General features: G+C 50.7%; 1 protein-coding gene across 7 annotated transcripts in view; it reads right to left on the bottom strand.

Moving 5' to 3' along the window:
• PSIP1 (PC4 and SRSF1 interacting protein 1) overlaps positions 1-26,749 on the bottom strand; it is an 828,776-nt gene that overhangs the window by 426,396 nt on the left and 375,631 nt on the right. For all 7 annotated transcript variants that reach the window (XM_069626044.1, XM_069626047.1, XM_069626045.1 and 4 more), the window contains one exon: positions 19,733-19,856. In XM_069626044.1, coding sequence (XP_069482145.1) covers positions 19,733-19,856 — 124 coding nt within the window. The remainder of the gene's footprint in view (positions 1-19,732; positions 19,857-26,749) is intronic.

Below are 26,749 nucleotides of genomic sequence, written 5' to 3'. Positions count from 1 at the left end.
GCACAGCTACGCTCAAAGATTTTGCCGCAGGTTTCGAGGTTTGCAATCTCTCAAGGCTCTCGTCAGCCTTGCTGCCAAACAAATGTGCGCCATCAAAGGACATGTTGAGAAGATGGGCCTGCACATCCGGAGCAAAACCCGACTTCCGCAACCACGCAAATCTGCGTATAACGGTGCTCGCAGCCATGGATCGGCTAACACTGTCGGCCGTATCCAAACCCGACTGAAGGAATTCGCACATGTTATCCTTGCCATTTTGCACGAGAGCAAGGAACCCATCCCTTTCTTCCCCCTTGGGAAGATGCTCAGCCGCCAAAGAAACAATTCCACAGAGTGTGTGAAAACATTGCCAAGGCACACGTGGAGTTGGCCGATTTCAAGGACATGCTCCCAGCAGACAATACCTTCCGGGCCAAACCGTCGAAGCGCTTGTCGTCCCTATCCGGAGGGATGGTAGGGTACGCTGCCTGCATCGAGGTGGCCCTAGCTGCCTGAGCCACCAAACTCTCGGGAGTGGGGCGAGTAGATAAATAGCTGCGGTCACTAACGGAAGGGCAGTATTTCTTGGTTAAAGACTTAATAGCCGGAAGAGATTTCAGGGACTGCCAAGCAGCTGCCACCCTTTTCTGCAAGTTAAGATGAAATGGCAAAACAGGGTCAGAGGACAGACCTTGCTCTAAAATGTACGTCAGATCATCCTGCACTAAGTCCTCAGGAGGACTGGACCAGGCCATATACTCGGAGACCCTCACCACGAGCCTCCTGTACGAAGATTCTGCATGAGCCCCAGACTCCGGCCTACAGAATTCCACTTCCGGAGAAGTGTGCAACCCACTGACATCATGGAAGGTCTGCCGCAACTCCTCCAACTCACTGTCTCCAGAAAAATGTGGAGTCTCATCAAGGTCACCAGGGTCCTCAACCTCAGACCTTTCTCCCTCTTCAAAAATGTCATCCAGAGGGAGTTGAAACCCAGGCCTGGGGACAGAAGAGGGCCTGGAGGCCAAAACTGGCCGCACAGACTTCCCAGTAGCCTTCCTTGGAGGATCCACGAGATCTGGGTACTCCAAAGGCAAATGTTAAAAAAAAATCCCTGAAGGTGCCGAAGGCTTCGACGTTGAGAGCAAAGACAACCTCGACCACATGAGCGCCGAAGGCTTCGGTGTTAACACAGGTGCCGACGGCGCCGTGGGCTGGTACGGGGGTAAAGCATCGACATCTGAGTGAGACAGACAGCGCCAATCGAGTCGACAACGGCACCTCAGTAGGTAGCTGCGATCTAGCTGGGGACGAGGACTGAGACCTAGAGACACGTCTCTTGCGATTTTTTTAATCCTTGTCCGTACGGGACCTCAAAGGCTCCCGACGCAAGTCGCGACGTGGACCCAAGCCCAAAGGCTGCGACAGAAGGCACGACCGGACCTGTGGCCTGTGATTGAAAAAAATCGCCAACAGATTCTTTAAATGCCGCCCATTCCTCCGGAAGTCGAGGACTTTGTTGGGCACGTAACCTTCCTCGAGGCACCCTCCTCCGAGGACGATGGGGAAAGCAACCGGTGACGGCGCTTCCTGGAGTGCCGGGACAAGGAAGACTAATGGCGGGAACCACTCTGGCACAGAGATCCCCGGGACTCCTGACGCAGAGAGTCACACCTCAAGTCGTCGGTGGAAACCCCCTTGGACTTGGAAGTCCTGGACTTAACAGGCTTAGAGCACCTACCTACCTGGAGCTTCCCACAAGGCCTTGTCAGTCAGCAACTGGCATTTCGAGCAGTCGTCGGTGTTGTGTGACTCGCCCAGGCACCACAAACAAATGCGATGCGGGTCGGTGAGCAACATTTAGTCCCGGCAGGTATAGAAGCCAGACCGCAGAGTCCGAGGGGTTGAAGAGAAAGACATCGTAATGATGAATATATGAGGCGCGCCTAGTCTCACGAAGTTAACACGTTTGTGGAAAAAACTGAACTGAGGCTACAGGCGCCGTGCGCCTATTTATAACATCCAGTGACGTCGCCCTAGACGGAGGTCTTAGAGGGACATCGACGCAGGATGCCCATTGCCGAAAGTTTCCATAGTGCACAGCTGTGGACATTACATGTCAAAGATGTGGAATACGTTGGAGGACACAATCCATTCGAAATCTTGTGTATAAGAGTTTATTTGAACTGGTCACTGTGAATCAGTGTGTAACTCCCCTACATCTCACATTGACTCCTCTTGAGATAAGCCTGGCTGCTCAACACGCTACCAACCTGTGTAAAACAGACTTACACGAAAGGATGGGTTCCTATTGCTAGGTGGTCAGGGTTGTTGTAGTGCACCCAAAGGGTACTGCATACAATCTTGCCTAACAGACTTCAGGCCCTTGAACACTGCTAGTAATTCTAACAAGTTTATGTGATTGGCTGCTACTGCTGGGGACTACACGCTGTGCGCCGTCTGATGAAGTCAGTGAGCCCCCTCACCCTGTCAGAGATGCCGTTTGTTGAGAGTGGCTTCTACTGCAGGGTGGTGAAGGTCTTTCCTAGCTGAAGGTTATTCCTTGACAACCACTGCAGAGACTGAACGAGGGCTGCCAAGACAACCACTAGATCGTCCCGCTGGCCTGATATTGTCTCGAGAGGCCCTCTTGCATGGGGCGCAGGCGAGCGTGTGGGACTAGGTAGATGCAGGACGCCATCATTCCTAACAGTCGCATGTCTTTGCGTTCGGTCAACTTGTGACTAGCTACATAGTGAGGGATTTGGAACAGCATGTTTTGAACCCTCTGGTTGGAGTGGAAGATAGGGCAGTCTTCGGTCCGAATTAGAACCCCCACAAATGGTTTGACTTTGGGTGGGGTCCAGACTGGACTTCTCGTTGATCGAGAACCGTAGGCTGAAAAGGAGAACTACCGTTTTCTGGGCATTTGTTAGGCATGTTCCATACAAATCGCCGGTTATGAGCCAGTCGTCAAGGTAAGGATTGACTGGGATGAACTGCCTGTGCAGGTGAGCAGCTACTACGCCAGTACCTCCGCGAACACCCTTGGAGCGGAGGCTATGCTGAAGGGAAGAACCTTGAACTGATAGAGGGTGCCTTCTATCATGAACCTCAGGTACTTATTGTGCATTGGCAACATTGAGATATGAAAGTATGCATCTTTCTTATCCAATGTGGCCATGTAATCCCCCTCAGCAACAGTGGGATTACCTCCTGCAGTGTTGTCATTCTGAATTTTTGCGGTTTGACCTATTTGTTCACTGGGCGCAAGTCTAAAACAGGGTGCATGGTGAGGTCCTTTTTAGGTACAAGGAATTACACTGAATAAATACGACATGCATTAATTACCGTAAAAGCATTTCTGATGCTTGTTAATCTGCTTAGAATCACATGCTGTGCATATGGTCCGACATCCAGTGGTAACCGTGGAGTATTGCTTCTCGTCTTTCGGGGGACCGAAAGTGGACGTCGGCATAGGCCTGTCTGAAACACTATCCCTATCGTGACGTGTGTAGTACCCAAAATCCCTCACGCGCCGAGGTCCCTCTGATTGTATTTTTTCTTCTGCCATGAGGGAGCCCAAGGCTATAGTGAGTGAGTACATGAAGAGAGAAAGTAGTAAGAAGTCTATGTTCCTTCCACCCCAAGCGGGGAGGCAGGGAGAGCGCATGTGAATCTAAGCAGATACAATCATCAGAAATGCTTTTACGGTAAGTAATACATGTCTTCTGATGCTTGTTAATCTGCTTAGAATCACATGCTGTGCATAGACTAGCGAGCAGTACCCGGAGTTGGAGGTGGGTTGTGAGAAGGAACAGTAGAAAAAAGATGTCTTAGTACTGCTTGACCCACCCGAGAATCAGACCTAGAATGAGGGTCTAGGCAATAGTGTTTTTTAAAAGGTGTGTACAGAACTCCAGGTTGCCGCTTTGCAAATGGACTCTAGGGGAACATTTGCAATGAATGCTATGGATGCCCCAGTGCCTCGAGTAGAATGTGCTCTAGGCTTGAAGGGCAGTTCTCTCTTTGCAAGAGTGTAACATAGTGTGATACATTTGACAATCCACCTTGATATTGCCGATTTAGAGACAGGGTCCCCTTCTCTACAAGCTGCCACTGAAACAAAGAATTGTTTAGTTTTCCTCACTGGTTTAGTTCTATCCATGTAGAACATGACTGCCCTGCGCACATCTAGTGTGTGAAGGCTTCTTTCGGCCATGTTAGTAGGTCTCTGGAAGAACGTGGGTAGTTCGATTGACTGGTTCACATGGAACTTTCAAATAAATTTCGGCGCAGAACTACTTTATCTTTGTGGACTGTAACAAAGGGGTCCAAGACCGAGAGGGCCTGTAGTTCGCTAACTCATCAGATAGAAGTGATAGCTACTAGAAAGGCTGTCTTGTAAGTCAGGTCTTTCAGACTAGCTTTATGCATAGGCTCAAAAGGGGGTCCTACGAGCCTAGTTAAAACCACGTTTAGATCCCACCCAGGGGCTGGGTGAGTGTGGGGGGGGGTAAATTCTTTTAACCCCTTCCATAAAGGCTTTAATCACAGGTATTTTCCACCACGACACCTTTTGTTGTGACGTGGAGTAGGCTGACAACGCCGCTAGGTGAACCTTTAAGGAATTGAAGACTAACCCAGAGTCCAACAGATGGGTTAGATATAACACAATGTGTGAAGGTGAGCAATCGGTGGGATTGACGCCTTTGGAACTGCACCAAATGACAAAACGTTTCCATTTGCTGGCATAGCAATAACGTGTGTTAGGCTTTCTTGCCTCCCTCAGTATGTCCATGCATCTTTGAGGGAGTTGCAGATGTCCAACCTCTATGACTTCAGGAGCCAGGCTGCTAAGTTCAGAGTTTGTGGGCATGGGTGCAGAGTCTCCCCCCTGTCCGGAGACATGTTGTATGGGCAGGGCAGCTTGACTGGTGGGGAGAGGGACAATTCCATCAGGTGCGCGAACCAGGGTTGGTGGGCCCACACGGGAGCCACCAGAATCATGGCGACTGGTTCCTGGTGCATCTTGTGCACTATTTTGTTCAGAAGTGGAGTCGGCGTGGGGGGGCGTGGGGGTTACGAAGCGTAAACAAATTTCCCCGACCAAGTTATCCAGAGACCGTTCCCCTTGGATCGGTTCAGGGGGTACCTGGAGGCGTAATCTGGGCATTGGGTGTTCTCCTGAGTAGCGAATAGGTCGATCTCTGGAAACCCCCATTCTGCGAAGACGTTGGATACAATGTCCTCGTGCAGACGCCATTCGTATTCTTCTGGCAGAGGAAAATCTCTGCTGAGTACGTCTGCCAGAAGATTGAGTTCCCCTGGAACATGTTGGGATATCAGGAACATCTTGTGTTTGAGAGCCCATATCCAGATGTTTTGGGACAGCTTGGATAGCCCTTGAGAGCGAGTGCCCCCCTGCTTGTTCAGATAATACATTGCTGTTGTGCTGTCGGTTAGGACCAGCACTGTCTTCCCTTGCAGTTGCTCCTGAAAGGCTTTCAATGCTTTGAACACTGCTAGTAGCTCCAGTAGGTTTATATGGTTGGACGCTACCTGAGGGGACCACACTCTGTGCGCTGTCTGTTGAAGCAGGTGAGCCCCCCCACCCTGTGAGAGATGAGTGTCGTGAGAGTGGCTTCCACTGCAGGGGTGGTGAAAGTTTTCCCCTTCAAGAGGTTCTCCCTCGACCACCACTGCAGAGAGAGAACGAGGGCTGGCGAGACAACAGATATTCCCATTGTCCGCTGGCCTGACACCACTGGCTGTTGAGCCACTCTTGCATGGGACGCATGCGCAGCCGCGCGTGGGGGACTAAGTATATGCATGACGCCATCATCCCTAGCAAACGCATAGCTTTGCGTACCGTACCTCCCGACTGGCTACATACTGAGGAACCTGAGAGAGCATGTTCTGAACCCTCTTGCTGGAAGGGAAGACTAGACCGTCTTCTGTGCGAATTAGAGCCCCCAGGAACTGTTTTACTTGGCTGGGGACTAAGCTGGATTTCTTTTCGTTGATAGAAAATCCCAGGCTGAACAGTAGGTCTACTGTCTTTTGGGTGTTCGAAAAACAAACGTCAAACGAGTCCCCCGTGATGAGCCAATCGTCGAGGTAAGGGTAAACTGGAACTGAAAGTCTGCATAGGTGTGCTGCTGCCACTGCCAGGACCTTAGTAAACACCCGTGGCGCCGAGGCTATGCCGAAGGGGAGTACCTTGAACTGGTAGTGTTTGTCCTGAATCACGAACCTTAGGAATTTTCTGTGCATTGGCAGCATTGAAATATGAAAGTATGCATCTTTCATATCCCATGAAGTCCCCTTGTTTTAGCAATGGGATCACCTCTTGAAGTGTTACCATGCAAAACTTCTGGGGCTTTATGAACTTGTTCGCCGGGCGCAGGTCTAGAACAGGACGCATTGTGAGATCCGTTTTGGGTACAAGGAAGTATATTGAATAAATACCCTCGTTTACCTGAAGAATCGGGACGGCTTCTATGGCGTCCTTTCCAGCAGCGCCTCCACCTCTTGGACCAGGATCTGCAGATGTTCCAGTGAAAGGCGTCAATGTTTCGGCGGTCTGAACTGTGGGGGTCGGGAAAATTCCACGCAATAACCGTGGGCGACCGTCTTTAATACCCACTGGTCTGAAGTTATCCCCTCCCATGCCTTGAGGAAAGATGTTAATCGCCCCCCGACCGGGGACACATGGAAGGGGACCTGAACTTGGTGGTCATTTCTGACCCGAGGTTGACGCACCTCTGGAATTGGAGCCTCTGCCTCTATTCTTTCCGCGCTTCTGACCCCTCTGGGGGTAGTAAGTGGGGCTTGCAGCCGGTTGACTTGCGTTGAAGTTGCCCGTGCCGAAATTATTTTGAGCGGCGCAGGCTTGTCCTCGAAAGGACCGCCGAGAATTGCTGCCCCTCTGAAGAGGGTTTTTGGGAAATCTGGTGCAGCGACTTAATAGTCTCATGCTCCTTCTTGGCTGTCTCCAACGCATCGTCTACCGCCTTTCTGAAGAGGTTGGCCTCTTCAATGGGTTTATTGATGGATGCCCGGGTCTCAGGACTGAAACCCGACATGCGCAGCCACGCGTGTCTCTTTAGGAGAGTCCCCTGTGCGAGAGACCTGCCTGCTGTCTCTGCTGAGTCCAGGGTATTCTTTACAACATTTTGATTGGCAAGTTTGCCCTCGGAGACAATGGCAAGAAGCTTGGCTCTGGTTGGTTCCGGAACCTCCTGGAGTCCTTCCTAGAGTAGGTTCAATTGGGCGTCGACGTAGCTTGCTAGTAATGTCGTGTTATTGGCAATCCGGACGGTATAAGCAGCCGCCGACGTGACCCGTTTGCCTAAGGCATACAACCTTTTGGACTCCTTGTCCGGGGGTGACTCTCCCGTGGCAAGGGGAATCCCTGCTCTCTTGCGAGTGTTGGTCACCACCAGCGAGTCCGGGATGGCGTGTCCTTTGATATAAAGCGTGTCGGTGGGGGAGGGCTGGAAGAGTTTTCCGACCCTTGGATTCGGCTGGTGTCGCGGCAGGGGAGGGAGGCTCCACGCGTGACATACCGTACGCGGCCCACCGCTTCAACCGGCGCTCCTTAAGGGATTAGGTTTAGGAGTTTAATGCCGAACACCGCTTTAGTGCTCTAGGGGGAGACAAGCGTACACGAAGTGTGCTCGTCTTTCCACGGATATCTGACCCTTCACAGAGGGCAGAATCTAAATGGAGTCCTTTCCATAGCAGAAGGGAAGGGTGACCAGACCAAAATGGAAAGAAGTGGAAAAGAGGAAAGACATCATAGCAGTATGGCAAACCCCGAGCCCACTCTCCCTACTGTGTAGGCCGGCCAGAAGGCCCGACCACGTGGAGGTTCGAACGCCGGATCTTAGGTGCCAGAATCCACAGCCATAGACAGTACCCCCATAGTCTTCGTCGAAGATGTTCTTGATAGGCGAAGTGACTTAACGGGGATTAAACCGACAATTCAGTAAGATAAACAATGTCTCATGAAGAGCTCCACTATAGGGTGACCAGTTATCTGGGTGGAAAAAAACAATCTGAGGGACCTCGGCGCGTGAGGGATTTTGGGTACTACACACGTCACGATAGGGATAGTGTTTCAGACACGCCTATGCCGACGTCCCCTTTCGGTCCCCCGAAAGACAAGATGCAGTACTCCGCGGTTACCACTGGATGTCGGACCATATGCACAGCATGTGATTCTAAGCAGATTAACAAGCATCAGAACCTTGTTTACCTAGTGAATGGGGACGACTTCTACGGCGCCCTTTTCCAGAAGGATCTTCACAGCTTCCAGCAGGATTTCAGTGTGCTGGCAATAGGCGTCTGCTCTTCAGGGGGTGATATCGAGATGGCTGGGGAAGCTTGATGCAGTAGCTGATGGTCTTTTACAGCAACTGGTCTGATGTGATACCCTCCCAGGCGTGAATGAATGATGACAAACGAGCCCCCCACCGGGGTGGCGTGGGAGGGGACCTGAACCGGCGAGTCACTGAGGTGGAGTAGAGTTCCTACCTCTACGGAACCTCTCTGCTGGTATTGGGTATTACCAGAAGTGCCTTGGCAGGAGGACCAGGGGGTACTTCCAGAGCCCTATTTTTCGTGTGGAGACCGGGAGAAAGATTAACCACAAAAGGAATGGGAGTTAGAGCCTCCATGCTGGGTGAAGGGCTTGGTCGTGATCTGGCTGAGTGACTTCAGTGTTTGTGCTCCTTCTTAGCAGTCTCCAGTGAGTCAACCGCCTTACCAAAGAGGTTGGGGTCCTCGACAGGTTTATCAGAGACTAGAGTTTCTGGATTAAAACCATAGTTCTTCAGCCAGGCCTGTAGAGTCCCCTGGGCTAGAATGCATCCAGTATCAGCAGCGTCCAGAGTGTTAATATATTGTGTGTGTGTCACCTGTCTGCCCTCGGTCACAACCGCCAGCAGAAGTGATTGCGTGGGCTCTGGCACTTCTTGAAGGCCTTCCTGGAGCAGGCCCCACTGGACGTCACTATAGCTAGCCAGGAGAGTCGTGTTTTCCGTGATCCTGGTTGAATAGGCCGCAGAAGTTTCTTGCAATCTTTGTCCGGAGGTGCTTCCGCCGTGGACAGTGGAACCCTGCCCTCTTTCTAGTGGTTGTAACCACTAGGGAGTCTGGTGTGGCATGACCCCATATGTACAAGTGGTCGGAAGGAGATGGAAGAAACAATCTCTCAAACCGAGGGTTGACTGCCCGCGTCACAGACTTGGAGGGAACTAGATGCTTCTTTATGGAATTAAGCAAAGGTATAGCCTGACTAGTTGATGTTTCTCCTTAAGGATATCTTCAACAAAATCAGAGTCAGGGGCTGCCTCATTGTGTTGCAATGGCAAAATGATTGGCGGCTCTTTAAAACGGCATTGAAGGCCATCTGATCATCCACAAGTGAAGAGGTCTTTGTGGAGGTGAAGAAGGTGGGTCAGTGGTATGTGTGGGTGACAGCCAAGGGCTCCGATCCCAATCTGGGTCTTGGTCAGCTGTATCTTGAGCATAAGGATCTATATCCTCCTCATAGGCTGTCTCCTATTCTGAGACATCTACGATATCCCCCTGGTAGCCTTGTATGGGATGTTTCTGTAATTTGTGTGGAATGGGGCAGGAGTCTTCTTCCCTAGGCCTTTTGGGAGTGATGTATTTATCATAGAAATCTATGAATTGGGCCACATAGTCCATAGGGAGGATGCAGAGGTGTGTGCAGCTGTAAATCTCTGCCTAGAAGGGGGAGATTTACCTAATGGGCTTTGAGAGGCTGAGGGGCTTCTCTCGACGAAAGGGGTACCCTTGTGATCAACGGCAGACGAAATTATAGCTACAAGACTCTTTTGGATGTTCGTCGGCTGAATGGCAGGTTTCAAAGCACCTGATGGCGCCATCACGGTCGCAGATTCCACCAAAGCCTTGGGTGCTTGAGCGACCTTGGACAGCGTTTCGGCAAGCGTATGTTTTTTGGGGTGAACGCCCTTGGAAGAGGAATGCCCAGTCGCATGACACAAAGACAGTTGTGTGGAGGGCGCCGGACCGTGAGGTTCCGGATGCGCCAAGGTTTTCGGTAGCCCCGTTGGCGTAACGCGCTTCTTCGATGCTTGCGTCGAGGAGGCCCTGGGGTTTGTGCGTTTAATACTTTATGTTGCGTGTGTGCCCCTGCCACTAGGGTGTGAACTCCCCAAAACAGAGCCGGCGGTCTGTCAGTCGGGCCGGGCATGTGGGAACCTGGCGGTTCCACCAAAAGGTCAATGGCTTCCAAATCGGAGCCATGACTGCGGATGGATTCCTCATCATACAAAGCGACGGCGCCAACAGGGGAATGACTTTCCGTCTGCATTGCGTTGGCCACCCACCGTTTAGTCCGCCTGTCCTTTAATGTCTTAGGACAAAAGAGCTTGCAGACTTACAAGAACGCTCGTCGTGGTCTTGAGGTAGACACCAATTGCAACGGTGATGGGTGTCCTTCCACAGGAGTTTGCTGTTCTATGACAGACAACATTTAAAGGGCGTCCTCTCCATAGCAAAGGGCGACGGCAGCCACACCAAATATGGAACGAGAGGGGAGGGAAAAGGAAATGCATTCTTGAACCAGAATAAACACAGGGCACCACTCTTGTTACTTTAAGGGCCTGGCCCGAGGCCACTCGGTCAACAGATGATCAGTTCACCAGTCGCCGAACAGTTGTGGATGTCTTCAGCGGCAGGAAGCCCACGAGGCAGTCATTGAAAAGAAGTAGTCTGGAGACTAGACGACCATAGGTCGCAGGACAATAGAAAGCAATATTTACTCTTGCAAGTGCTGCATAAGGTGACCAACTAGTTGGGCGGAAAAAAACAATCTGAGGGACCAGAACGCGCGAGGGATTTTGGGTAATTACACATCACGTTAGGGATAGTGCTACAGCCACGCCGATGTCAACGTCCCCTTTCGATCTTCAAAAGAAAGATGCAATACTCTGCGATTACCACTAGATGTCGGACTATGCACAGCATGTGATTCTAAGCAGATTCACAAGCCTCAGAAGGAATACATTACTCACAGTAATTGTATTTCTGATGCTTGCATCTGCTTAGATTCAAATGCTGTGCATAGGCCGACATCTAGTGGAAGCTGCCGAATATTACAGTTTTTGAAATTCAAAAAGGGACGTCGACAGGGCGTGCCAGTAATACTATCCCTAGTGTGACGTCCACTGTACCCATGGTACTCATGTAGGCCCAGTACCTGGTGATCGATACAATACATGGAGGAACAAGGGGTGTGTGGCTGATAAAAAGGGAACCACTAGACCTGAATAAACACATTTACAGAGTAAAGTTCAGGGTCCATAATGCAAACACACGAATAGTCACAGTAACTGCCCACAAATGTGAATGCACACTATATGGTAGTACCTCTAGGCAGGAAAAGGTGTTGCCATTTAGTACCCAGAGGGTGCCCAAAAGTTAGGATACAACTAGTCGCACAATACGAGACCCATTAGGTCACATTACAGTCACTGAAAATAGACCACAAACCGCAGTAATGAAAAGTACATTTCAGTAAGCAAGAGTAATGGAGGGATTTAAAAATATGCTGTAAATCACAGTTATATGATAACACTTCCTGTTGCTTGTTGAATGCTCTAGGTATTCAAGAGGGACCCAGGAAACATGTCAGTGTTTACGCAAGTACCTTAAAAAGTCAATTTACGCCTATGCGGAACTATTCAACAACTTTCAAACTAAATAAAACAGGACAAATGAAATAGGCAGAGACACAGTTATAGGATAAAGTCAGTTAAGTGCGATTTCTACCCCCCACAGGTGCGGTGAAAGGTGCAACCAACCCCAGGCTATTCGATTGAAACACCCTCCAGTTCAAGATTTGAGCACCAGGAAGAAATGAACAAGTTACTTACCTGTAACTGTTGTTCTCCAGCATGGGTCTGGCATGGATTCACATGCTCATGAATATTCCCCGTCGTCAGGCCGGGAATCCTCGGTATAGAAAAAAATCAGTATCAGTTTCGTTTCTGATCTGTCTTTCTTAGTAGTAACCAATCACTGGTCTCTGGGTCATACTGCCCCCAGCCAAAGACTGCCCTCTCCCTAAGCCCCGCCTCCGGCAGCCATCCTCAGATTTGGTAGCACGTAAAGTGGCAGTATGACCAAGTGAAGAGCCGCAGAGGGGTAGGTGGGAGGGTTCGCATGTGAATCCATGCCAGACCCATGCTGGAGAACAACAGTTACAGGTAAGTAACTTGTTCCTTCTCCAGCATGGGGTCTGGCATGGATTCACATGCTCATGAATATAAGAATACATAGCAGTACACACATGCACAACCACGGGAGGTGGAAACAGGCTCAACATTAAGCAATACAACAACTCAACATTAAGCAACTCTTACCTCCTCACCAGGCTCACCTTAGGCAAACAGGTTGCGCAGCACTGCTTGGCCGACCCTGGACTCCTTCCTGGAGTCCCGATCGACGCAGTAGAATCTTGTGAAGGTGTGCGTCGACCTCCACGTCGCAGCCCTGCAGATGTCCAGCAGGGGCACACCAGACAGGAACGCTGTGGTAGCAGCGATCGCTCTGGTCGAATGGGTTCTCGGACGGCCGGGCAGCTGTCAGTTTGCCAACCGGTGACAGTGCATGATGCAGCCGGAGAGCCATCTGGAAATGGAAGTCTTCGAGAGAGCCTTCCCTTGATTCACAGTCCCAAAGTTCACAAACAGTTCTGACGTCTTCCGAAAACTCTTTGTGCGGTCCACGTAGAACTTCAGCGCTCTAGCTACATCCAGCGAGTGCAAAGTCCTCTCAGCCGGCGACGGGAAGAAAACTGGCAACACCAAGGGCTCGTTGAGGTGGAAGTCCGACGGCACCTTGGGCATAAAGGATGGGTGTGTCCTCAGCAACACCCTCGTGTGATGAAAAGTCAAGTATGGAGGCTTGCAAGATAGGGCCTGGATCTCTCCCACTCGTCGTGCGGAGGTGATGGCCATGAGGAAAGCTGTCTTCCACGACAGGAACTTCAAAGGCGCCGAATGCATAGGCTCGAAAGGGGCCCCCCATGAGCTTGGTCAGCACCACATTAAGCTCCCACGCCGGGGCAGGAGCCTTCACCGGCGGGAATGATCGGAAAAGTCCCTTCATGAATTCTTTCACTAGGCGATGAGACCACAAGGACGCCCGTCCCGTCGCCCTGGTATATCGGGAGATTGCAGCCAGATGTATTTTGATGGAGGCGTGAGCCAGTCCAGCTTTGGCCAGCGACAGTAGGTACGGCAGTACTTGAGGGGCCGTTATCCGCAGAGGATTCATCTTCTGTGCATGGCACCAGACAGAGAACCTCTTCCATTTGTGTCCAGAGCGCTTGAGAGTTGAGGACGCCCTGGCCTTTGCAAGAACCTCTCTGCAGTCGGCCGGGATGTCGTATCCTCCAAACTCTACTGCTGCAGGAGCCAGGCCTGCAAGTTCAGCGACTCCGGGTTGTGGTGAAGAATGGCCCCTCCTTCTCTGGAGTCCAGCTTGACTGGTGGGGACGTTGACAAGTCCAGAAGGTCCGGGAACCAGATCTTCCTCGGCCACGCCGGTGCGACGAGGATCATCCTGCACCGGGACCTCTTGAGCTGGTTGATGAGCTGGAGCAGCAAGGGCAGCGGAGGGAACGCATAAAGAAATAGGCCGTGCCAGGGGAACGAGAAAGCGTCGCCCATGCTCCTTGGCTGGGGGAACCTGCTGGCGAACCTCCGACACTTGGAATTCGTAGCCGTCGCAAATAGATCGATTTGGGGTTCGCCCCATCGTCGGAAGAGTCGATCCACTTGATCCTGGCGTAGTTCCCACTCGTGGCACGAGCGCAGCTCCCTGCTGAGTGAGTCTGCGATTGTGTTTTTTATTCCTGCCAGATGAAGAGGCACCAGAAACATCCCTTGGGCGACGGCCCAATGCCACAGATCCTGGGCTTCCTTGGATAGGGCTAGGGACCTGGTTCCGCCCTGCTTCCGGATGTAGAACATCATGGTGGTGTTGTCGTTGAAGATCCTCACTACCTTGCCCTTTAGGGAAGGAAGAAAGGACCCGAGGGCCCAGAACACCACGCAGAGCTCCAAGATGATGTGGAGAGACTTCGCCTCCGGGAGCCAAAGGCCTCTTGCGTGAAGATCTCCGGAGTGTGCTCCCCAACCTTCCAGGGAGGCGTCCGTCATCACCGTCACCTGGTGAGCTGGGGTCTGAAAGTCCGTGCCCACCGACAGATGGGTGCGGGTACTCCACCACCGGATCGCCTGACAGAACGTCTCGTTGAGGGATCCTGTCCTTGAAGCTGCCCGTCGACTGGATCCAGGGGGCGTCGAGGAACTCCTGTAAGGGTCTCATCCGAAGCCTGCAAAGGCGCACCAGATAAATGCAGGAGGACATCATCCCGAGGAGGGACTCGATAGATCTTACCCTGGCCATGTCCGTGGTCAGCAGCCGCTGCACCTTGCCCAGAATGGTCCTGGTCCTTTCCTCCGACGGCGAGGCCAGCCGCGCCACTGTGTCGAGCTTGGCTCCCAGAAACAGGGCGACTTGCGACGGAACCAGGTGGGATTTTGGAAAGTTGATGGAGAATCCCAGGTCTGTGAGCAGCTGGACGGTCTTCGCAGTGTGCTCCACGGCGAGCTCCCTTGTCCTTGCCCGGATGAGCCAGTCGTCCAGGTAGGGGTAGACGTGGATCCCCTGTAGGCGCAGCCGCGCCGCCACCGGTGCAAGGCACTTGGTGAACACCCTGGGTGCCGACTTCAATCCGAACGGGAGGGCCTTGAACTGGTAGTGCCGCCCTTGGACCACGAACCTGAGGAACTTTCGGTGTCTTTTTAGAATGGGGAGTTGGAAGTACGCATCCTCCAAGTCCAACGACGACAGGAAACCGCCCTCCTCCAGCTGTCCCAGCACATGCTGGAGGGAGACCATACGGAACTTTTGTGCCTTGATGTACTTGTTCAGTCATCGTAGGTCCAGGATGGGGCGCCATCCTCCAGTCTTCTTTTTTACGAGGAAGTACCTTGAGTAAACTCCAGAGCCCCGAAGCCTCTTTGGGACAAGCTCGATGGCACCCTTCTTGAGCATCACCCTTACTTCCAGCAGTAGTTGAGGGGCGTGATTTTCCTTCCTGGCCACGGGTGGAACGCGAGGGCACTTCTTCTGAAACTCGAGGGCGTGCCCTTGGGCCAGGGCGTCCAGCACCCAACGGTCGGTGGAGATGGACTCCCACACGCTGACGAACCTCGCCAGCCGGCCTCCCACCGGGGTGCTTCAGCGGGGGCCCGACCCCACGGTTGGTTCAATCTTGTTTGGCGGTCACCTTGCCTCCTTGACCTCCTTGTCAACGACGACGGGCACCACCTGACTTGCCGCATCCCCTGTAGGCTTCCTGGGACGAAGATCTTGCTGCTTGGCGTTAAGTGGAGGAGCCACTGCCGGATCCCTTGGAGGCACTTTGTCTGCCTCCGGAGCTCCGAAAGGACGGCCGTCGTTGGTTGGAGCACTCCCAGTGCCCGGGCAGTCTCTGTCTGTCTTGATGGCCTGAAGTGACTCATCAACCGCCTTCCCAAACAGGTTGTTCCCGTCGAAGGGCATGTCCAAAACCTTGGTTTGTACGTCCTGGCGGAAATCCGTGGCCTTGAGCCATCCTCGTCGTCTCAAGCAAACGCTGTTGCCCAACTGACGGAAACCGGTGTCGGCGATGTCCGTTGCCACCGTGATGGCGTGGTCCGAAGCAATCTCCCCCTCCTGTAGGATTTCAAGGGCCTCAGCCCTTTTGGCGTCCGGAAGGAAGTCTTACAGAGGGGCGATTTTGAACCACAACTCCCTGTTGTAGCGGCTACGATAGCCAGGGAGTTGGCCGCCTTAATAGTCGTCGCTGCAGATGAGATGACCAGTCGTCCCATCGTGTCCAACTTCCTGCCCTCACCGTCCGGCGGGGAAGATGATGTCGAGGCCGATGCCCCCCCCAGCTTTCTTCTTTGCCGCCGCCGAGACGACCGAATCCGTTGTGCCCGAAGGCACAAGGGGGCAGCATCGGGCACCCGGTACTTCTCGTACCGGTCCCTCTTTGCCGGCGCCGTGGCAGGGTTCTTGAGGAGGGCGAGCCCCTCATCCCAGATGTCATCAAGAAGCGGTACGGCGAGGACCATCTTCCTTTTAGCCTCGCGCCGCTCGTATAGGAACCCCTCTTCTTTTCTTCTGGGCAGAGCTGGAAAAGCTCGGATGCCCTGGAGATTATGGCATGAAGGGATCCAATCTCGTCGGGTGGGGACGCCCGAGCAGGGGGTGACGGGGGACATGTCCCGTCGTCGCCTCCGTCGTCATCTGTACCTGTCGTAGCCGTGTCCGTGCCTGTATCATCCCCGTGGGTAGTAGACCGGGGGGGAAGGCAGAGCAGGCCGCAGAGGTGGGAGAGGTGGTGTAGGATGCGTCGTCGTCCTCTTATGCGGTGGACTCTCCGAAGATCCTGGCTCCGGTTCCCCCGTCGGGTCTGACTCAGGTACCTCCGTCGGGGGAAGGGGCAACCTTGTCCTTATCTCCGAGCATAAGGACTGAATCGCTGACAAAATGGCCGCCGAGGTGTCCAGCGGCGCCAGAAACGACGGGCGCGAGGGCCCTTGAGGAGCCTTGTCGGCGACACCGTCGCTCTAGTCGTCGCCCTCGTCGGGATCCCTCCCGATGGGCTGGGCCTCTTCCATGACTTCGATGAGCTCTTCTTCAGAGGTCGTGTCCATATCCACGATGGCCACCAGCCCCTCCCCCACCTTTTCCAATGAGGACTTCGTGGGGGTCTTCTCAATGGGCCTGAAAGATGACTCCCTCCGCGGTGGCAGGGAGACTCTGGGTCCTGAGGGCGCCTCCACTGGTGTAGCCTCCACAGGCTGAGCCAGGGCCGCGGCGACATCCTCAATCGAGGTCTTAGCAGGGTGAATTAAGGCTATCGTCACCTTCTGGACGCCTGGGGCCTTCACCTTGGGGAGGGGGGGGGGGTCCGAGCCTAGCTCCCACTCTGCCAGAATCTTCGAGATCCACCGGGGCCTCTCCAGAAGCTTTGCCGGGTTCTCGGACTTCCTCTTACCCGAGCCAGAGCGTTGGCTCATGATGGATGGCGCCGGGGAGGATGCGCCCTGCCTGGCAGCCAAGGAGCCCGACCGTTCGGCGCTCTCGGTGCCCGCGGACCTTAGCCTTTTGTTGGGCCCCCGTCGTCGGGGCACCCTCACAGGACTTAGAAGACCGCTCGGACTTTTTTCTTCTTCTCGCCTGACGGGCCTGACAGTTGGCGAGACGGAGGTGGCGATCCTTCATGGTCCGCTCCGACATGTTCCCACAAAACGCACAGTCCTTCTCCTTGTGCGTCTTGTCCTCATGGAGACAGAGGCATAACGAATGCTCGTCCTCCTTGAAAACATTCTGAAGCTGGCATCCAGGGCAGGTCCTGAACAGCTTCCCGGGCGTCGAGCTTTCTTTCTCCTGGGCCATATCCGGGGTAGGCCTCGGAACTTCTGGAATCCTCCAAAAGCGTAACTCGACGAAATCTTCACCCTTGAGGGGTGTAGAAAACTCTGAAACGGATCCCCGTTGATCGGATGTAGAAACGGTGGAGTTGGAGGCTCTATTTAACCGAAAAATGAGAAAAATCTCCTGAAAGTGCGAAAACGCAGCAAAAGCTCAAGAGCTACAGCACGATGACTCCCAACACTTGAACGTGCGGTAAAAATCTGAGGATGGCTGCCGGAGGCGGGGCCTAGGGAGAGGGCAGTCATTGGCTGGGGGCAGTATGACCCAGAGACCAGTGATTGGTTACTAAGAGAGACATCAGAAACGAAACTGATACTGATTTTTTTCTATACCGAGGATTCCCGGCCTGACGGGGAATATTCATGAGCATGTGAATCCATGCCAGACCCCATGCTGGAGAAGCAGAGCAACATATTAGCCGATGAAAGTAGAAGGCGATCAGAGGTTGGGGGTTACCTGCAGAACTCCAATACCATGGAATGGGGGACTCTCCCCCCTGCCTTCCCCCCTGCCGCCCCCCCAAGGAGGGTAGATCCAAAGAATAGCCCACCATTTTGTGTCACAGGGCTAAATATTCACAGCACCTGTTTCAGAGAACATGGCAGAGGATCAGCCAAACAACCCAGGAGTAAACTGCTTCTCTTGCAAGGTGACCGAAGATCTAGTCCACAGGAGCTTGTATGCCTGACCAGTGACGGCCCTGGCAACCAACCAGAAACATCACCATTTCTGCATTCCTGAGGGGGACCCACAAGCCAGGAGCAGAATTAATGATGGATAAGGCACCATGAAGACTTGAGCACAGCCAAGTGGAATCGGTTTGCTCAGAGCACAAAACTGAGCAGCCAGAAGTCAGAAAACTGTACAAAACCAGGGGAAACAGTAGAGGTGGCCCAAGAAGGAAACTATGACAGACAGGTGATTTAGTGGTGTTCCATTACGCATCTGGATAACAGGCTTCCTATCTTGAGGGGCTTTGACGAGGAGGATAACACGAACAGTCCCAGCACAGGACATCCAGTAAGGAGAGTCAGGATGGCGACTGACAGCCCAGGAAGGATATCCAGCAGCCAATAGATTAATCCAGAGCCAAGGGATAGACTCAGGGCCCAGTCCGTTTGGCCAAAGAGGTCCTAAAAATTCACCTGCACAGCTTGGTGCCAAATTCAAAGCAGGTAAGTAAACCAGCAAAATCTCAGCAGACTTGAAAAATGGCTAGGATCTTCCGCTATCAATCTACTTTTACTCATTGGGCCACCCAAGTAAGCCCTCCAATCACACTTGGCGGACAATCAGGCTGGCTCTAAAAAACGCAGTCAGGCCCACAAATACACAGTTTGTGTAATGGGCTGTTTAGGCAAGGGACCAGTTCAAACAAGTGCCAATCACTTTCAGGGTGTAAAGCTGGACTCTGATTGAGCCCATGGTTGTATAACAGCCAGTTTGGGCCTGCCTCATGATTTCCTGCAAAAAAGGGATGCCAAAACAAACAAAACGACAGAACAGGACTTAAAAAATTCATTAATACACTAATAGCTACCATAAAAAGGTACAGTGGGCTAATAATGCGGAAGCCACAACTAATTTGCAGCTGCCACTAGCCTACTCCACAACACAAGTGTAGGAAGAAGGAATCACCATTCATCCAAAGTGCACTCTGTCATAAGAGCCATATGGACTACCCCAGGACAGCATGGTAAAATGGTTGCGGAGGCAGGGACCTTCCTTAGAAGTTCCTCTGCCCACAAAAATAAGTCAAAGATTCAAGCAAACGAAAAGAGGAACAAATAAAAGGCATAAGGGTTAAAAAAAAAAAAAAAAAATCAAAAAAAAAAAAAAGACTGCAGAACCCTAAAAAATGTAATTCCCAGATTCCCAGAGTTTAACATAAGCTATGGTCCTACACTGCCATCTTATTTACCATAAAAGGACATAAGTTTGACAATCGCACATAATCAATTTTAATTCTGGAAGACACAAGCATTCCTGGCGGATTTGAGATACTTTTTAATTAAAAGTGCCCAGCAACACCTAAAATATATGTAAAAGTTAGCCCCCTGCCATCGCCTACACGATGCAAACACTTATTTTGACTCTGGCCCCACTTACACGATTTTTTAATGTGGCTTCCTATCAACTCTGATGCACCATTACAAGAAGATACATTTGAACACTACATTTAAAAACTCACATGTCTCTTTCAGCGGGAAGAGGCCTCACCATTCTCGGCCTCCCTCTTGGTTTTGGTACTTTGACTTCTGTAGGCGTGGACAACGCAGTTAAAGATACACGTGGAGTTGTGTTTGAAGTTCCAGCTAGGATTCAGAGATATAAAGAAGATTTGCAATAAGACATTTTCATAAGTGCAGCAGCTTGTCTTCAACATAGCATACAGTTTACTTACTTCTAAGAATGGTTTCCCATTGGCCTCAACAATAGATTAACAAATTACTTAACCCTGGTAATGTTCCTTCTACTGGGTGTTCCTCCCATTGATTACTCATCTTTGATATACTCATATCCTGCTTGCAGTCTCGAAAATGTCTGACAGCATGAGGTCCTGTGCGGCATCGACTCAATGTCTCTAGATGGTATCCATCTCCATACTCGGATGAGACTGTTAGGCAAGAGTGTGGGCAGTACAATTTGGGAAACTACACCAACCTTGTCCTCCTGGCAATAGGTAACCCAACCTTTGGTATATGTCTGTACTACACTGGTTGGTAGTGTGGCTGAGCAGCCAGGCTAATCTCAAGCGGTGTCAATGTGAGCTGTAAGGTTGTAACAGAGTTTCACAATGACAATTATTCAAATAAATACTTAGACTCAAGGTTTTTTGAGAAAAAAAAAGTATTAATTTATTTCACAGTCAGTTATATAAGCCTTCTTCAGAAGGGAGAAAAACATGTAACACTTAATATATACCTCATACACACTCTGTTTCTCTAAATCAGATCAGACCCATTGGGGGGCACAAACACTTCCTACACCCTCCGGTGAAATAGCTAGGACACTGTTCACATTGATTTATCACTGTTACCTTTAGGGCAACACTGAGTTTGGTGCAAAGGTTAAGATATGGGAATAAAACAAAGGTCAACAAATAATTCATAAACTGGTAAACACTTTTCAACCCTCAAATGCAAAGTAAATTAACCCTTTCCTGGGGGAAACGTAAAAGCACAAAGTCCAAGGTAAGAACAGTCCCTCAAGGAGCCAGGACAGCCAATGTTCAGTTGAGCAAAGTCTAGGGGAGCTGAAGATCTTCCTGCAGTTAAGTAAAAGTCTTGCACTAGGTTTTTAGAAATGTTTATAGAAATAAGATTCACTTGAAGGGTCACAAGCTGGGAGGCTTGTGAGGAGCAAAGTTGCAAGCAACTGTGCAATGGCAACCAAGACAAGACTCAACTGAGAACAAGTTAGGCTACCCAACAAGAGTTAAGTCCTCGTAACTTTACAGTACCTTTGGTTAGAAGAAATTGTTCCAGCTGACTTCTGTTCCTGTGTAGCTCTGGAGATCATGTTGTTCCTGGGCCTCAGTCGTGGGGACAAGAGGAAGGACGTCTGGGGACTGCTGCACTACAATTTGAAGGTCGACAGCAGCAATGGGCAAACTTCGATTCAGCGGCATTTCGCAGTTTCAGCTCCTTGCTGTTAAGGATAGTTCACACAGAAATGTGCCAATTCCCTCCACCTTAGAGACCCCCAGCAACTTTTCTGGATTTTGAGGACTTGATTTTTTTTAACCTGGAGAGAGCGAGACCCTTTTTCCCCACTCTCTTATGTATTTTAATGTGGTTTTGAGCTCTGTTTCTTTTGGTTGTGGAGTCTGACAAACTCCATAGGCATCATCTTTTATATTGTGTCACACATCACCTTCAGTGCAGTGACAAAGGAAGTCTTTCAGATTTCCCAATGTTTAAATACCTTACCTGGGATAAACCACTGTTTCCCAGAGCAGTAAAGTGAAATTGACATTACTTACGTTTGTAACTTTCTAGACCCAGCACACACTATCTTACAATAGGGTGCTGGAGGCGTTACCTAGTATCCCTATTGTCCAACTTCTCATGTAACATTTTTATGTTACCCTTTCCTCACCGATTGGCTGGTGGCATTGGTTTTGTTTTAACTACCATGGTGTGCATTTACCGCGGGTGACGTTCGCAGCTACAGTAAAGCACCCAAGGGTGCCATTTTTGTAATCGCCCCGGTCTTCTTTTTTCGCCATTTCTTTGTGGAAAGGTCCTTCCTGGGATTTACTCTGGCGCCAAACCAGGTTTGGTCCCATTGTTCGCTTTGCCTTTAGAGGGAGTCACGAGTGAAACCTGCCTCTGGCTCCAGGGTGTCTGGGGTAGGCAAGAAGTGAGGGAGGTGGCCGAAACTACCTGTTCTTTGTCTCCTAGGAGACCCAAATGCACTTTAGTGATTGGCCGGCTGACTATCCGGCAAAGGACAGACACCCTGCCGGGTGACTGAAAACGAGGCTGGAATGAATGGGAGAGAACTGAATAAAAGGCGAGGCTTTTGGCTTGAAAGGCAGAGTCGCCCACTGGACAAAGGAAGCAAAGAAGAACTTGAAGAGGACGCCTGCTGCAACTCCTGGACCGTTGGTTTGCCCGGTGAAGTCCTGCTGCTGTGCTGAAACTATCGACAGAGAAGCCCCTGCAAGGACGACGTCTCCCCTTGAGCTGGTGGGACCAATCAACTCCAAAGTAAGCCACCTGGACATCCTTCTCGGAGCTGGTTGAATTTCCACAGAGTTGCTGCTGGAAACCGTATAGCCAGGGAGAGGAACACCAGATAGTGTGCAGTGCTTTTAAGTTGGCCAAGAGCTCCAAGAAGATCCGCTGGACTCCCAGAAGCAGGACTGACCGAGCCTGAGCCCCCTCAACAGAGTGCAGGACCCCAGAAGCAAGGAAAGTCCATCTTGACAGCCAGGAACCACAGTGTTGCTATTCGCGGTAGTCCCGAGGAGCTGAAACACCAAAGTGCCACTTGTTTGTCGGTTGCGAGCGGTGACCGTCCCATTGCAGTGCAGGACTCCCCAGAAGTCATCCCTCTTGTCCCCACGACTGAGGCCCAGGAACAGTGAGATCTGCAGAGCTGCACAGGAACAGAAGTCATCAGCTGCACTTTTTCTTCAATACAAAGGTACTATAAAGTCTGAGTCATTGTAGAGTTGCTTGCATTGTCTACTATTCACAAGGCTAACAGCTTGTGGCCCATTTGATTCTACTTTTCTTCAAAGACTTCTATAACATCGTGCAAAGACTTGTTGCCACTTACCTACAAATAAGTACTTCAGCTCATGTAGACTTTTGCCTATTGACGTTGGCTTAGCCTTTTTCACTGAATGACTCTTATTGGAGGGTCTGAAAGTATTTTCCTGCTTAAGAAACTTTGTGGTCTTGTGTCTTCTAACTACTTTCTCTTTGACATAACATATGCCTACCTGATTCTATATGCAACAGTGATATATTAACGTCCCCAGCACTCTAGTAATTGAAGTCACCCGAGGGTGTAGGTTGTGTTAGGCATGATTGCATGCAGTAACCTCTGGGACCACCACATACAATTAGGACTACAGGTGTAAGCAAAACCAACCTTTGGTAGAAGTCTGTACTACACAGTTTGTGTTAGCAAGCTGAGCAGCCAGGCTTATCTCAAGAGGGAATGTGAGCAGTAAGGTATATATTACTCACTGTAATCGTATTTTTGATGCTTGTATCTGCTTAGATTCACATGCTTTGCATAGGCCGACATCTAGTGGAAGCTGCAGAGTATTACAGTTGTTGTTTTCGAAATTCGAAAAGTGACGTCGACAGGGCGTGCCAGTAATACTATCCCTAGTGTGACGTCCACTGTACCCATGATCCCTCACGCATCGAGGTCCCTCAGATTGTTTTGTTCTGACATGAGGTTTCATGAATTGTCTTGTGAGTACAGTTGTATCCAAGCAGATATGTACAGAAAGCTCATATAACATCTATGCACCTTCTCCCAGAGGAGGAAGGGTGGGCGCATGTGAATCTAAGCAGATACAAGCATCTGAAATACGATTACGGTGAGTAATGTATACCTTCTGAGGCTTGTGAAATCTGCTTAGATCACATGCTATACATAGATTAGCGAGCAGTGTTATGACAAGGTGGTGGGTCGTGAGAAGAAGCAGCGGCAAATAGATATTTTAGAACCACTTGTCCCACCTGTGTATGTGTCTTGGAATGTGTGCCAATGCAGTAGTGCTGAGTGAAGGTGTGTACTGATCTCCATGTATCTGCTTTGCAAATGCTGTCTAGGGGGACATTTTCAAGAAAGGCTAAAGTAGCACCAGTGCCCCGAGTGGAGTGGGCTCTTGGTGTAAATGGCAGTGTCTTGATTGATAACGAATAGCATAATTGTATACATTTGACTATCCATCTTTCTTGGAAATGCGCTCTCCTTCTCTGCCTGTAGCCATGGAGATGAACAGATCTGTCTTCCTAAGCGGTTTGATTTTTATCTACATAGTAGAGAACTGTTCTCACATCTAGTGTGTGGAATTTGACCTCAGCTGAGCTAGTTGGCTTCTGAAAGAAGGGCGGAAGCTCAATTGATTGGTTTACGTGGAATTTGGAAATTAGTTTAGGGGAGAACCTGGGATGAGTCTGTAAAACCAATTTATCTTTATGGATAAGAAAGGGTCCTGCACTGACAATGCTTGGAGTTCGCTGACTCTTCTTATGGAAGTAATAGCCACTAAGAAGGCAGTCTTGTAGGTAATGTGTTTAAAAGTAGCTTGGTGCAAAGGCTCAAAGAAGGGTCCTGTGAGCTTGGCTAGTACTACACTGAGATCCCAACCTGGCGGGTGATTAGAGATTGGAGGGTGGAGTCTCTCGACTCCCTCCATGAATGCTTTAATGACTGGCAGGGCACTTTCCACCATGAGAATTTACTTTGAGAGGTGGTGTGAGCTGATAAAGCTGCTAGGAGGACCTTTAAAGAGGTAAAGACCAACCCCAAATCCAGCAAGTGGAACATATGATTTAGAATGTGAGATGGGGTACATTATATGGGGTTTATTTGTTTTGACTGACACCAAATGACAAATCTTCTCCACTTGTGGAAACAACAATGTCTAGTGTTGGTTTACGTGCCTCCTTGAGGATATCCATACACTTCTGTGGAAGATTAAGGTGTCTGAACTCTACGACTTCAGGAGCCATGCTGCCAAGTTCATGGAGTGTGGCTGTGGGTGTACCGTTCCCCAGTGTTGGGTCAACAGGTTGATTTGGTACAGGAGTTTGATGGGATCGCACATTGCCAGCTTGTGCAGATGTGGGTATCACGGCTGTCTCGCCCACATAGGAGCAACTAGGATGAGCGTCATCCGTCCTCTGTGTATGTTGCTCACTATTCTGCTGATCAATTGTGTCGGGAGGGGGGCTGGGGGGGAGGAAGCTTATGCAAATTTCCCTGACCGGCTCATCCATAGGGCGTTCCCCTTGGAGTCTGGTTGAGGAAACCTGGACGCGAAGTCTGGGCATTGCTTGTTTTCTTTTGTAGGGAACAAGTCTTGTGAGGGGTAACCCCATTGAGAAAAGATGTGGTCTATAACGTCTGGGTGTAGTTGCCACTTGCGTTCTTCTGGCAGTCGATTTCTGCTGAGAGCGTCCGCCAGAGTGTTGAGTAACCCTGGAACGTGTTGGGAGGACAGGGACATCCCTCGTCTGAGTGCCCACCTCCATATTTTCTGAGCCAACCTGGACAGATTTGGAGAGTATGTGCCCCCCTATTTGTGGACATAAAACATGGCAGTGGTGCTGTCTGTTAGGACTTGGACTGACTGGTTTGTTAGATGGTCTTCGAACGCTTGTACAGCCTTGAAGACTGCCAATAATTCCAGTATGTTGATATGGTTCTGTGCTGTAACCGGTGTCCACAGACCAGGTGCTGTGCGGTGAAGGTAGTGGGCACTCCACCCGGAAAGTGACACGTCGGTTGTGATGATTGCTTGCGCTTCCGGTTCGGAGAAGGGTTTTCCCCTTCAGCAGATTTTCTTGACTACCAGCGTAGGTTTAGAACTAGTGTTGGAGAAACGACCACTAGATCGTCCCACTGACCACTTGCCTGAGACCATTGTTTCGCCAACCATTCCTGCATTGGTCGCAGGCGTGCGTGTGGGACCAGATAAATGCACGATGCCATCATGCCTAGTAAATGCATTGCTTTGCATACGCTTATCTGGCGACTGGCTTGATACTGGGGTATTTGTCGAAGCATGTTTAGTACTCTTTCCATGGATGGGAAGGCTAACCCGTCTTTGTATCTAGTACAGCTCCTAGGAACTGTTTTGATTTATTTGGTGCCAGGCTCGACTTATTCTCGTTTATCGAGAAGCCCAATTGGAAGAGAAGGTTTATGGTTCTTTGCGTGTTTAACCTGCAAAGATGGTAAGTTTCTCCCCTGATCAGCCAGCCGTCCAGGTAGGGGTACACTGGGATTGCCTCCTTGCACAGGTGCGCTGCCACCACCGCCAGTACCTTGGTGAATACCCTTGGAGCTGAGGCTATTCCGAAGGGCAGGATTTTGAATTGGTAGTGCTGGTCCGCTACTCTGAAACGCAAGAACCTGCTGTGCGCTGGGAACATTGAAATATGAAAATAAGCATCTTTCATATCCAATGATGCCATGTAATCCCCCCGTTTTAACAATGGGATTACTTCTTGTAGCATTGTCATGCAGAATTTTTGTGGCTTGACATATTTGTTTGCAGGGCGCAAGTCTAATACTGGGCGCAGGGTTAGATCTTTTAGATTGAATAGATACCCTTGTTTACCTTGTGGGCCAGCACGATCTTGATAGCGTCCTTGAGGAGCAGCGCTGCGACTTTTTCCATCAAGATGAGCTGTTCTTCTCTTGATGACTTTTTCTGTCACGGGGGAAGATTTGATGGAGTGCCCAGGAGTTTGATGCAGTAACTGCCCGCTACTGTAGATAACACCCCTTGTCTGTGGTTATCCCCTCTTATGCGTGGGTGAAGTTTGTAATCTGTCCTCCGTCTGGGGAGGCATGGGAGATGATCTGTAGTGAGGCTTCATTGCTTGGTGGGTGTTCCTCCACCCCTGGAGGGGGAACCTCTCCCCCGACCACGGCCCCTGTGCTGGCCTCTGGGATAGCCTTGCAACGCTTGCTGGTTGTTATTCCATGACGAGCTCTGGTTCAG

The sequence above is a fragment of the Ambystoma mexicanum genome, chromosome 6p, assembly GCF_040938575.1.
Source record: "Ambystoma mexicanum isolate Mex_15411 chromosome 6p, UKY_AmexF1_1, whole genome shotgun sequence".
Lineage (NCBI taxonomy): Eukaryota > Metazoa > Chordata > Amphibia > Caudata > Ambystomatidae > Ambystoma > Ambystoma mexicanum.
Note: the sequence above shows the minus strand (reverse complement) of the source record. Positions and strands in the feature narration are given on the sequence as shown.